General features: G+C 38.0%; 1 protein-coding gene across 8 annotated transcripts in view; it reads left to right on the top strand.

The window, feature by feature from the left end:
• The window catches only part of USP15 (ubiquitin specific peptidase 15), a 617,233-nt gene that overhangs the window by 133,022 nt on the left and 470,063 nt on the right, over positions 1-14,148 (top strand). For 6 of the 8 annotated variants that reach the window (XM_069229069.1, XM_069229070.1, XM_069229071.1 and 3 more), the window contains exons 4-5: positions 634-760; positions 8,694-8,839. In XM_069229069.1, coding sequence (XP_069085170.1) covers positions 634-760; positions 8,694-8,839 — 273 coding nt within the window. Of the gene's footprint in view, positions 1-633; positions 761-8,693; positions 8,840-14,148 lie in introns of those variants that run through there. The other 2 variants (XR_011202307.1, XM_069229076.1) reach the window with 2 other exon arrangements.

A 14,148-nucleotide genomic window follows, 5' to 3' on the forward strand; every position in this document is an offset into this window, starting at 1 on the left:
AGGGCACTTGAAGCCAACACAGCACAATATATCATTCCACAGACCATCATTATTCCTCAGTAACCCTTCCCTACATCATCCTTTGATTACCTTGCACTCCCCTTGACAACAAGTATCACTCTGTTCTCACCTCAGCTTTGTACTCCATCTCGCCATCAGTCCACACCAAACTACAGTCAGTGTTTCCTCTCACAACCATTTCTTCCCTGGTTGCTATTGTCTTCCAAGTTGCTATTACCTCACCACCAACTGTCCCATGTTAGTTCATCTAAACCACTGATGTTTCTCCCGAGTCATCTGTTTTCAAAGCACTATCTTCCTCCTCCAAACATTATATTTGTGAGGAAGAGTTGGCCAAGTAACTAGTGTCATGGTGTTGGGTATTTCTTGTCATCAATTTTATTTTGATTGACCTCTTCATTGAGCCAAAAAAATGCCTTGCATTGTAGATAAGAACAGGAGGACACAAACCTTCTTAAAATAATACGATTCTTCAAATTGAACTCTTTCTGATACAAATGTTCCAACAAACGTTTGAAAAAACTCACTTGCAAATTTCTGGTGCATCATGGAGAACTATAATACATAATCTATAGTTTTACTGTTTACACTTAATTTTTGCTATGTTTTCAGGTGGTTGAACAGGGTATGTTTGTGAAGCACTGCAAAGTAGAAGTGTATCTAACAGAATTAAAGCTCTGTGACAATGGAAATATGAACAACTTGGTAACACGAAGATTTAGCAAAGCTGATACAATAGGTATGAATTATGTGTTGTTTTTCGTGTGTGTTCATAAATAAATCACTGTCATTCTTATATTCAAAATCTGCTTTGATAAATTAGGGAATTGTTGTACAGTTAAAATAGTTTGACCGTTATTGGCATCTTTCGGGCAAATTAGATAAGAACTTATTTCGTATTGTTCACCTGTGTTATATTAGATCCATTTGCTTCTTTATGAATCAAATGTCAAAGTAGAAATATCCACAGTCGCCACTTGTAAGTGTTTCCAAAGTTCTTTGTTAGAAAAATGGTTTGATTATTTCAGTTTTTTTATTGAGGCACTTAAGCATACCATTTCTTTAATGTACATATTACTACTTCTACGTAATCTGACTCTGCAATAAATTCCAATTTCTTTATCTCCAGCTTAGATTAGAACTTGATGGCCTCTATGTCACTATCTGGAAATGGTGTGTTGAGGCTTGTAATCCTCTGATCACACCATTACTTTGACATGTCTGGTGAAAGAAACATAGAGTCACAGTACATTTATCAGGAAGTTTAGTGCTGAGTGCAGGGTGCCCACCAAAGTGCATTTTCAAGCTTAGCAGCACTCAAAATATTAAAAAGGAAACACAATTCTGTGGTCAGGTGCTATCAGTAAACAGAAAAAATCAACAAAGCCCTGTCATTTAATGTTTTTCCATATCATTATTTTAAGGCAAGTTTTATCACATTGTTATTGGTTTCACAACAACTATGTATGAAATTAAGTTATCCATCATTGATCACAATATCTAAAATGATTTACAATGGCAAAAATAATTATCTTTGCCTTCCACCAGTTATACCCCCCTCAAACACTAATCAGATTAATAATCACACTTGTTTCTGTTACATCTAATGACAATACGTACATCTGCAGTATTACAGCAAAGTAAGCCACTCCACATTAAAACACTGATACAGCATTTTGCTGGGTTACAATCACCATCCTAGGGACAATCTTTTCTTGTGAAATAATCTTTTACACAGAAGAGTCTATCTTCAGAAACTCAATGAGTGCACACCTACGGTAGAAAATATTATTATGCATTAATATTGCAATCTAGAAGAACACATTCATAATATAGCGAAGATCATAATATCTAATATACATCAAATACAATTCCACCAGTTTTGCTTTCTTTAATTGAAAGCAAAAACACAATAATGCACACAAAGCCTTCATCAAAACAGTAGTCGGAGGCCCCTAATCATTAAGCTAATAAAAACATTAAAGTGCATATGCTTACAAATACCTTGCTTCATTTCCATTAGAGTTTGTTCTCTTTTTTCATCAATTTCCATTTTTTTTTTTTAACTAAAACCTATTTATTAATAGAACTACAATGACCCATAACATTAATATAGGAATCTTTGTGATTTAAGATCGCCATTACGTCTCATGATTGTTTCTTAATTCAAGTAGTAGAAGTTGGTTCCATCACCAGTTAATTCATGTCCTCTGCCATTATAGTATGACTCTACAATGGCTTTTCAGAAAAACAATTTCCCTTTCTTTCTATTCAAAGTTCTCTGGCACTATACTTCTAACAGTATCTTCGGTCAGAATGTAACATTGCTTACCTTTGCATGGTTACACTATCCCTTGTATAGAAAAGTTGTTGTAACTTTATGGTTGTTTATGCTCTCCCCGGCCTAGTGCAGCAATCTTGCCTTCCCGTATGCAGAGAGAAATTTAAGCGCCACCTTGGAAACTGTCCTCAATCCTGATCCTCATAGGGCAAACGCATAAACATGCTTCCTTGTATTAATAATTTCCTCATGTTTTATTATGTGGCATTACCCATCCCTTCCAGCAAGACTCTTCATCCCCAACTCGACTCTGAACTTTTCTGCACAGCAGTGAGTATCAATAAAAAAAACAACTTTATATTACCAGTAAAGAGAGAAATTAAATTGTCAGATTTGAAAGGGAGCGTATTCTAGATGGTGATAACATTCAGAACTCATTAAATCTGTAATTTCATCATTTTCAGGTGTTGTACAGTTGTGAACACATATATCTACCAACCCTGGCATAAAAATTTAAAAAATCCAGACATAAAGGTTCGCCATAGGAAGGTGATTAAATTTTGAATGAGGAGTGCTTAAATCATGAGAGTATGATACTCCGCCAGCTAATATGTTAATTCATACCTTATCTGTATATATTACATTTAAAGGTCCTGAACTGTCGTCAAGAGTTTGTTTCAATCTAGATCCCAACCTCTGATTTTTCCCTTGATCTTCTCTATAATAACTCATTGAAACTCTCTCATTATGGCACTTGCCTACATATGGCATGGCAGTCATCATTTTCTTTGTCTGAACAACTGACTTGTGTTCGCCAAAGCAGATCCTAGTTTCTCTGCTAGTTTCGCCAATGTTGCCCTTCCCACTTGAATAAATATTTAGGTGAATAGTGTTCTTGATCCTGCAGTTAATTAAGCACCTGGGTTTTTGCCCTCTAATCCATTGGTGATTGCACTAATTAATTGGTGATAGCTCTTCCAGAAACATTAAACCCATCATAGTACATGATACTTAAGCTCAAAAGATGACAGCTCAGTGGGGGGCTAAAGGTTTTTCCTTGAAAAGTAAAACGTCCCTAACCCATGCCTGTGTCCTGCTTTATCATTGAGCCCCTCCTAACCGTGATCAGCCAGACGGTTACCATGGTGTACTCTCTCCTGAAGCTCTTGTGAGAGGGTCTTGAGGCATACATTCCAACTGGTATATTAACCTGGGACCTTGAAGGCAGATAACAATGCATAAAGGTTGGTTAGTTGTTAATAAGTTTATTGATACCTCCCTACAACACCAAAAAAGGAAATACACTTTAAGAATCTGAGCAGTGTAGACCCTTAGCAACGTGTCCCATGTTTCAAACCCTTATTTATCACCAAAATTGGTCCAGGGCATTCATAAGTACTGGGTCCCAAACTTGATTTTCTCATGTCTTGCCGTCAATGCTACTCAGTAGTATGGGTAAATGGCTAGAAAGGGAAAGAATTAAAGTGTGAATACGTCTTGCCTTTGTAGTACAATCACGGGAGAGTTGACCTGTGAGGAGAAAGGAAAGATCTTCCTATCATTCCATCATTCATCAATCCACAATTATGCTCAGCACATCTACACAGAAATAATGGTCACGTTGATATACTTTTTATTCTGCCTGTACTAAAATGGTCACTTCACACTGGCACACTTGTATCCCACCAGTAAAACACACTAAACATTGGCGCCCCAGTAACTGGTGAGAAATGTCTATATTAAGATGCTGTCTTGTGTTTTAATGCTCATGTCTCTAAAACTGTATCCATCTGGCTGCTTTAAGAGTTTTGTCTGGCACCGCGAGAAGAATAGGTTAATTTAGTATAAAATTGCCCCTTTAATCCTAATGTCAAGATATTACAATGGGACCAAAAGTATTGCTTACTCCTTTCAGTGGTCGTCCATTAGAGGGGGAATACTGATTGCTGAACGGTGCCTAATTGCAGAACTGAACTATTTTAAATTGTCCAGGCAACTAGCAGATAAAAAGATTGAAATTCACCTGTTTCAAATAATCTTCAACTTTTAAGCAGTTCTTTCTCAAGTGAAGCAGCTACCTGAATAATTAATTTATCTTTGTGATTCCAGTTCTTTAGGTTTTGATAATTTATAGCTCTATGATCTCATTGACACTAACTGGAAATGTTGTGCTATGGCTTGTAAATCTCTGATCAACCCATTCATCTGCTGTTACTTGTGAGAGAGGATGCAGTTGATATCCAGATTAAAAGCCACAGCTTATAAGGAAGTTTTGTGGCAAGAGCAGGGTGTACATTGAAGAGCATTTGAAAGTTCATCAGCACATACAATTGATGAATTAGTCCCCTTAGCCAGCTAAAAAATATTCAAATCCTGAAGTTCCTTCTTCAACGTTTTTAAGAACATAATTTTATCAGTTATGCCAAAATAAAGTACATTGGTTTTATGGGATTGAAGCATTGTGCACACACATTGGTAAATCATAGCTATTTTCCCCTTGTCTCTGAAAATCTGCTGAACATTGTTTTACCATACCATGCATTTATGTAGCTATATATCTCCAAATTAAAGCAGCTGTTCCTACCTTGACACCCTGCTTTCCTTCTACTACCCATCCCTAGGATAGGTCTCTCGCCCACTCAACATTAAGATTTATTGATGTGACAACAACAATATATTCCTTCATTCTCTATTAGGGCATTCCTTTGTATCTGAATGTGTACAATCTTTTTTTTATCCAGAATATTTTTTGACCACAACATTCCTACTGAGTGGTCGAATTTTTGTGCACTCAGTTCTTATCTGTTTGCCTTTGTGCCTCTTTTGTTCTTTGGTTCCTCTTGCCCTTTTAACAACATTTTTATTAAAGTGGTGACAGAATATTCTTTGATCTTCATGCATTATCATCAGATGAGGTGGCAAACGTGACGTCTCCTATTCTCAGTTGCTTTGCAGACATCTAGAAAAGCTAGTACCCGGGCCATTTCAAATACGATCTTCCTTCTATTTTATTTTATTTATTTTCACTGTATTTTCTTTTGTGTCGTTGAGTGCGTCAGCATTTTGCAGTTTTAGCCTCCCTTTTTCTTGGGCCATGCCCACCTGCTCCTCTAGCTATGTCCTTTTAGGTGTCCTTCTAAACCCCTGTTCTGAATACAGTAGCTCTCACAAAATGTTTCCGGTATTTTTGTCCAGTTATTTATTTACCGATTTTCTTGTACCATTGCATCTGGGTTTTTGTATTCCCTGATCACCACACTCTCCGGGGCTAGTTGCAAATACTGTATCTACTGCATCACAGAGTTAGGTTGCATTCCATGCATCCTAATTTCCAAATTCTGTAACACTTCACTCAGTTTATCTGACTTTTTTAATCTGTCTCGATGTTTCCAATGTTGTTTTTTTGCAACCTTTGCATTTGTGTCTGCTATTTTTTCCAACAATATTTGGAAACCATCTTCAGAAACCTGGCAAAATCTTTAAGTCTTTGTATAAGAGAGCAAGCCAGGTCCACTAATGCTTCACAGTCCTGTTCACTCAGTAAGACACATTTTTCACATATCACTACATTGCTGTGTTGTCTTTTTGTGGACTTTTAATAGCTGATTACCTTATGATATCATATTCATATCAAGGTATGCACTTCTACCTCATGATATTGTCTTTCCCTGATCTCCTAATTTCAAGAAGTGCCTTTTTAGTAAGGGATGTAGTGATTTTAGAAATGATTTCCCCAGACCTACTGTGTGTTCCTGTTCCTCTTTCATTGCTGCCCCCTATCGTGTTTTCACTATTGTACATACAATCCGTTTTGTGGCTTACTCTGAGGCATACATATGGTCGGGTAAAGACCTGTTTGATGTAGTAGAAGATGGACAGTTATGAGTTTGTGTTGAAAATAGAAAGCACTACCTAGTTATAGATAAAATAACAATTGATCAGTGTACCACTAACTCAAAGGCCACATTGAGCGTTTTGCGCCTGTATATTGTGGCTTGTTCCTAGTGTACACATCTATTTATATTTACATTTATCATTAAGTAGTATTTCCCCTAGCTCCAAAGACCCATGCTAAAGTCTGTAGCACTTTTTATTATCTAAACATCAATGTGTAACATTCTAGTACGTCACATTTTTGGGGTTAAATGATTACAAAAACCTCTTCAGAAAGAAACCTATTCAAATGTGTTGTCTACAGAAAGTTCTTTAATCATGACATGCCGTTAAGCTTTTGATACATGAAGTATAGTTGATATACTATGGTTTTATATTATTTTCTTGTATGTTTGGGACAGTTTTGTATAGTCCATACTGATATACTTTAGTGCAGTCTTTTCTGTAGTTTCTCAAACAGGACCATCATCTTGCTTTTATTTGTGTAGATAACTAAAGTGTTTCAGAAGATGTTGCTGTCTTCTTTGTAGGAATTCTGAAAGTTATATTATTTCAAGTTTTACTTTCGCCCTGATTTATAGTCAATGGCTTTGACACTTCTTTGGTGCCATTCGGGTGCGGATTTACTGTGACCTGTGTATTGGAATGTGTCATGTATTGCACTAGTGATCCATTGTAAATACGATTGAGCACCATTATTGTTTAAAAAAGCTCATTATAGTTTACTGTTTCACTGGTGTTGAAGTGGAGATGTTTTCTAGGTGATCTGTGAGATACATGTGCAAATTAGGTGCTGTTCATTCCCACTACATTTTATTCAGAAGAAAGTGCCATAGCTTCCAAATAGTTTCCCTGTGCATTAACAGATAAGTTATCTATTCCAGTATTTCATGTTATGTTCATGTGGTTAGAATCACATTGTGTTTCATCCATTAAATGAGGCCAAATTATTTACGATCCTCTTCTGTGTCGGCAGTTTCCCTTGTCTGGTATATGTGATAGACATCCAGTATTAACTCACTATCCGCAAGCACAAATGCTGGCATCACCATTCTAGATTACTGTTGTTATTAACTGTGTATCATGTTCCACCAGGGACAGGGATCTCTGTAGAATGGATAGAGAAGATAATCTTAAGCTCAATACTTTGCAAAGTTCATAGAATCATAACCGCCGAGGGCTTTAAAGACAGGCGTATGCCATGGCGTAGTATCCACTCTCTTTTTTCCCCAGTTGGAAGGTTGCTTTGTGAACTGGCCTTCCCAGTCGCATGTTGAGCTCTAGAAAGCGGTCCTCTCATTTGTTGGTTTGCTTGTGGACCAACAGGTTACTCTTAGTAAGGGGAAAGTCCTCCTCCATTAGCATAGTGGACCGGTCCCTACATAAAGCATTATTTCTCCTTCAGCAATGATAGTTCTAGTTCTTATTTTTCAACTTACTTTAGAGGAATATTTGGGGATACTCTGCCTGTCACTTATGACTGAAACTGCAGATGTTGTAGATTGTGCTATGACTGTGTCACAAAGGAAGTATTGAGTTTTAGAGTGACTTCTAGAGTCATCTCTTAAGGTGTACTGATGTATAGCCCTTTGTGGTGATTTGAAGTCCACATATCACCTATTCTTTTCATGCTGCCTCCCCCCTTTAAGTAAAGTGTTGCCCAGATGTAGCCAAGGTGTACAGTTTGCTCCCATGCTGATCTCCCTGTCTCCCACATTTTCAGACCACCACTGATTTTCTTACCACCTGTCATCTGTGCTTGGGTATCTCAGTAATGCAGAAGCATTAACCCAAACCACTTCTGATATGCTTTGGGAGATTGAGATGGCTTTTGCTTCTCTTTAATGGCTTGCCCAGGCTACCATTCAGGCTTAAAAAGTTAAGATCTGTTGCCTTACTGGAATGCATATCTGATACAATGTGCATACAGCAATATCAGGTTTTAAACCTGCACCGGATCTGCAACCAGGCCACATTTGGCCATGCACTTTGCAGTCAGATTTGTCAGTTATGTCTTTTTACATTAGGCTCTACCTGGGTCCTTGATAAACGAGGTGTGAGGAAACCAACTCTGAAACCACTATGCCTCAGAACGTATAAAGCATGAATTACTTTTTTGGCTGAGATAGAAAGATCCAGGTGAAAGAAAACAAGCATGTAGGTTTATTTATGGTTATTGATTTCACCTTCCTGTCCCAATGAGTCTTTCATTTGCTGTTCAGGCATTTGTAAATGTTCTTTATAGCATATGGTTGTGTTTGGTAAATTGACAAGGTGCTCAAAAACTACTGGAATGTTCCCATTGATTTGTGACTATGTTTGCCTGTTATATTTATTTCCAGTTTAGATGTCCACTTATGTATATAAAGTATCCCTTTATCTTTGTCATCATTATTTGTTCCACTTTCTTAAGAGTTGTTATACTTGTAGAATGATTCAAACATCTTGCAGAGTGTTATAATTTCTCATTTCACTTATGTTTTCTCTCTTAACCTAGATTCCATTGAGAAGGAAATGAGAAAAGCCTTCAATATTCCAAATGAAAAAGAGACCAGGTTGTGGAACAAGTACATGAGCAATACATTTGAACCTCTAAATAAACCGGATAGTACAATACAGGATGCTGGTTTATACCAGGGACAGGTATTTCATTTCACAATAGAGGTGTTTATTTGTTAAGGAAAAGGGCACCTTGAAGCAGATGCCATTTGCACAGCTCAGTTTTACTTTAGGCACAGGGCGATGGGTGACTTGCCCAAAACCACACAATGTTGAACCAAAGCTGGGTTTCGAACATGGTTCCCCATGGTCCATAGTTATGCATTATAAAATTAGTTAATTATAAATGCCATTAATTTGTTAATCCAGTTATACCTTTCTATGAATTTAAACCTTTTCATTTTTTTCTTAAACATGTTTTCTTTTCCTAATTCCTGTATGAAAAATGTGTAAACCCATGAGTCATTTTTTGGCAAAACAAAACCTACAGTTTAGTGCAGTTTTTCTGTGCTTAAAGGTTACAGATTCCACACTGTATGACTGTCCACCAGGCATCAGACTGTATATCGAAGCATTAGCTCTCCAGCTGTGGCAGGTTGTAACAGGAGGTGACGCCACATGGGCGTAACCTACACAAGTCACAGGTCCATCAGTCCCAGATGAAATAACATGAGACTATATATGATGCCGTCTGACATGCTGGTGCTAGTTCCTTTTTTCCTTGCCTTAACTTCATAGATATGAAACTTTTATGAGTGATTTCACTGTCCAAGTTCCTCAGTGAATGTAATAGCAACCTCCTAAAGTCTTGGAGTTTAAACCTAGGCAATAATGATATAAAATGTTCCTATTGTGTCCAAACAAGCTCAGAATCTCAGGACAACTCCTTGTCTTATGGCTCCTATTCGTCTGTGCATCTGAAAGTCATCAGAAAGTGAGAGGCCAAGCTATTTTTGACAGGGGTTTGCAAGGATACTCCAAAACGGTCCCACTGCCCTTCTTCATTTGAGTTTTCTGACAGACAACAATCACCCAAAGAGCTCTCCCACAAGAAATATATATTGAAAAACAAAGGAACAAGAAATGTTTTTGTTTCTCAAAACATTCCCACTCTTGAGAAGGTTTGGCAGCTCGGAGTAACTACTACTCGCAGCCACTCTAGTTTCAACTTCAGTGCCTATTCCCGATCTTAAAAAAATCTAGCCCATTCTACTGACCCTCCCATGGTCACAGCTTTACAACATACTGTGCTGCTTGTCTTCAGGATAGACCCTTATCTCTCTCCGACGATCTCCAATGCTAAACTGAGGGGTTGGCCCGTCAGGTGACTCAGTCCTCAACCCCTCCGAACTCCTCAACTTTACCAGTTCTGCTTGCGAGAGCCAGTCGCCATGCCAATGCCAGTGCCACCTCTGCCCTGGTAGTCGGATGACATTATTCAAGTGAGGAGAGAAAAAGTCAGAGCCTCCTTCAAGCCCCAGCCTCTGTTGGATCCTCTCCCTAGAACAAGAGACTCACGCTAATGGGTGAACTCGTTGGGTCCAAATATAGTGTTTTATAAACACCCAAAAGAAATTACACACAAAGGAGGATGACTCAGAGACCGACAGCCTCCTCTTCTAGTCTCTTCTAGACCTTAAATGCTAGTTATCTTGACACATCTCCATAGGGCTGCATTACTTAACTCTCAGGTCCTCCTTTTAAGGAAGTCTTTACTTTATAATATTGGTGGGGCAGGCAGTGGAGGCACTAGAATTGTACTTACCACCTACTGAGGCAAATTACAACATTCTGAAGGAAATCCATCAGCTGTTTCTGTGGCTCTGCAGCCTCTTCTACCACTCATAGAAGATTGGCCTATTTTGACTGGTTGGGAGTTGTAAACAATTGAGCTTCTTTAGTAAAGTTTGCAAAACATGCAACAAATAGTCACCAGAGAACATTTACTTTCAATGGATTTTTTTAACCCAGTTTCAATACTTGCGTGGGGAACAACAGATTCGCTGTTGTAGAACAGTGTAAATGCTGTCCTACAGGATTTGTTGTTCAGTAGGGAGTGGTGTGTGTTCGAGATTTATAACCCAGAGCTAGTAATAAATATTTACTAGCCGAGTCGGGAGTAGTGTCTAGCAAGGACTTCTCTTCCACAGGTTCCAAAGAGGAATTACTTGTGTTTTTTAAGAGACGCTATCAAAATTCACCCAAATGTGCAAATCGACAACTGCAGCCACTTGATCTTTCTTCTCAGAAGACAACGCACGCATGCAGATGGATCACTATCCCATAATAACGCTAGTGAAGTGCAGCCTCTTAGAGATTGCACATGTTTTTGAGTCTCCTCACGCTCTTTCAATATTACAAGAGTTTTATTACAGCAAAAACTGGTGCAGGTGATTGAAACATGGCAACCATCTTTAAACTCCATTTAGGGCTCAGTGCACTCCAACTGAGAGAATTGGTAAGAACAGTGGATTTTCCTTTCCGCACCTAGTTCTTCCAATCAGTTAAGCAGGTAACATTAAACATCTCTAAACTTTTTTCTCTGTGACCTGCCAAATGTCTTCTTTTTTGCCTCATGTATTTTTTGTCTGCTCAATTTGATGAAATTTATAATGTGCAGAGTTTCATAAAAGAATTATTAAATGATGCTAGATTAGAAATTGTGATTGATTTGACCTGAAGAAGCGATTAGATTGTTGTGAAACAAGTGTTGCCAGTGAAGCAATCTCTTGTTTTTCAAAATTACTGATGCTACATTGAAAACTCACCTGAAAGACTTGAAAAATTAACCAACAGTAACCATAAACTGATAACACTTAGGACCTCAATTCTTTCATGAAAATAATGTTTTGCTTGCATGTTACGTGCAAACGTATCAGAGCCTCAGTGTATGGAAAGTAAGCAAATACAATGAAAATATAAGCGTTCCTGGGAACTAAGGTCAACTTTTCAAAAACATCAATAGATGAAATTGAGAGTTTCAAAGGATGCTAACATGTTGAAATTATAGGCATCCAGCCATTTATGAGCAGTGTTCCATAAAAGCAATGTTGGTTTATTACTTTGGAAATAAATGTTTAATCATGTCTATATATCATGAACTACGACAAAAAGATGTCTCAATTATCTCGAAAAGGTCAGATTGAATATGGAATATTTCAGGTGGCCCATAACTTATGCTGTTTTAAATGAAGCCGATTTTCTTGTGGTCACTTGAACCATTAAGGATAGATGTTAATTTTCTTTAAAATGTCACTGCCGATTATCAGCATGCTGCTGTGGAGCTAATTATGTTTACTGTAGACCTTTTAGGATATGTTGTATTCCTCAGATTTGTATTCAACAAATAATTAAGGTTTTAGTAGCAGTGATGTAGTTCCTCATCTGAGTAGGCTAAGCTTATAAAAAAGATTGCGGGTACCGTTATGGAGTGGCCTCACTATGGTATAGGCCAGGCAGCCCTTGATTGTCTCCACTTAACTATGCTGCCAGTGCTGTCTTTTTTATTTTGGTGGTACATCAGATAATTATTCTTATAGAATATGAGGTTTCGTTATTTTTTAAAGCTTTTTGACAACAGTTGAGTCTTCCTGTTCCAATAGCATTAATCCAAGCAGGTGTACTGTGCCAAAGGTTTTTGACTGCTCAGTGAGACCGTCTTCTCTGTCTTTCATCCGTTGAAAGATAACCAGAAAGGTTCCCAATGACTTCCTTCAGTAGAAGGCTTATCAGCTAAAGGTTGAGAATGGGAGCATACTGAACTGTCTCATCCAGTTCCCTTACCCCACATTTGTTTCTTTGTTAGAACTCCAGTTTGAAGGTTAAAGGAATCATAGGGATAGGTTCTAATTGATTTGCATTGTCACTGATAATTCAGTAACCTCTGATGTGCTTTTATGCATGAGATGTTCACACACCTATCTAGAAGCAATTGGAGCTTCTAACAGTTAATAAGAATTGAAGCCTTTATTGCTAATACTACATATCACGTCAACTCAACTTTGGGTGACTCATGCTTTTTAACACCTTAGCTATCACCAAGTGGGTTGCTGTTTTATTTTTATCCTCTTTGTAGTTCCACTAACAGTAAATAATAATTTCCTGAATTTAGGCATTTGAATAACTCTTAGCACACCACATAATCAAATTTCTCTTCGGAACCTAACATCTGAGGTTGCTTCACAGGCCCATTTGTGTCAAGCATTTTCTGTGTAATATAAAATCCTTAGTGTAAACCAGAAAGGGATGATAACTTTATATAAATTTTTATGAATAATATTCCAGCCTACTTATTAAGAAAAGGGAGTGACTAATAGCCACCATCAAGTCTGTGTTCAAACAAAGCTCAATTGGCCTACTTTCCAGGGAAATTGCATCTTATGTTTTCTTTCAGTCTATTAAGTGCTGAAGATGTAACTTCTTGATGGCCTTCTACAAGCATACATAAAAAATAAATCATATAAATACTGTTTTGCTGGTGTGCACTACATGAGAACCGTTTCCAGTTGTGACATTTGTGGTCGCTTTCCACTGGAGTCCAGTACTGTTGAGCTCATGTAGACTGGACAAGTCCAGGTACTCCCTTTTAGCTCTTACTTCCTTAAGGTAACCTAGGAGAGATGTCCGAGGCTTAATCAAGACAGTAATTATGGTTTATGCACCCAGAATTTAGTGATACCTATCAGTTTGGCAACCTTTCTGTCAGTGCATTACTTTATACATGAAAAGTACTTTATTAAACAAATAAGAAATTACAGTACATAGGGTGATGTTAGGGTAAGATGGAAGAGCACCATTGTACCCCTGAGCCCTGCACCTTCCTAGTGAGAATTATGGTCCCAAATCTGCACGTGTCTCACAGTTGATCACTTATCCTGAGAAGATGCAGTCCTGCCTCTTCATCTATTAAAGTAGGTCTTGCTACATGTTCTGTCCACTACAACAGTGTCTTCACTAGGCTTGCTGAGAGTTTTTTTAGAGGTTTTTTAGAGGTGTGCATGGCGTCTGCTGTACATAGAGGGTATACCTTGCTATACACTCTAAATGTTTTTTTTTTTTTTTTATGGCAGATGCCCCTCATCCGCCAAACTCTTGAGTACCCCTCTTAGCTGTAGTATGGTGGCAGTTTGGCAACCAGCATCACAAGTATTTCTGCTATAGGGGTGTGCAGCTCCACTTTGGATGTAAAGAAAGGTAGAAAACAGCACTTGTGAAGAGACTTAGGACTTATGCCCAGACCCAGCCAATCAGATCTGAGCATACTTTGCATCTATGGAGGAAGAGGAATGTAAAATGTGTAGGCTCCCCTGTCCAGCATTGACCCTGGGTAGCTTCGTGCAAAGCCAATCACAGTCTTTTTTTATCACCAAACATGTGGAGTCTGTGGACTCTTCTTTCTATACCTAAGGATCACAAACTCAGCTACAATACATACAAATGTGGTGACCCTGTTG

The sequence above is a fragment of the Pleurodeles waltl genome, chromosome 4_1 (genome assembly GCF_031143425.1).
Source record: "Pleurodeles waltl isolate 20211129_DDA chromosome 4_1, aPleWal1.hap1.20221129, whole genome shotgun sequence".
NCBI classification, from domain to species: domain Eukaryota; kingdom Metazoa; phylum Chordata; class Amphibia; order Caudata; family Salamandridae; genus Pleurodeles; species Pleurodeles waltl.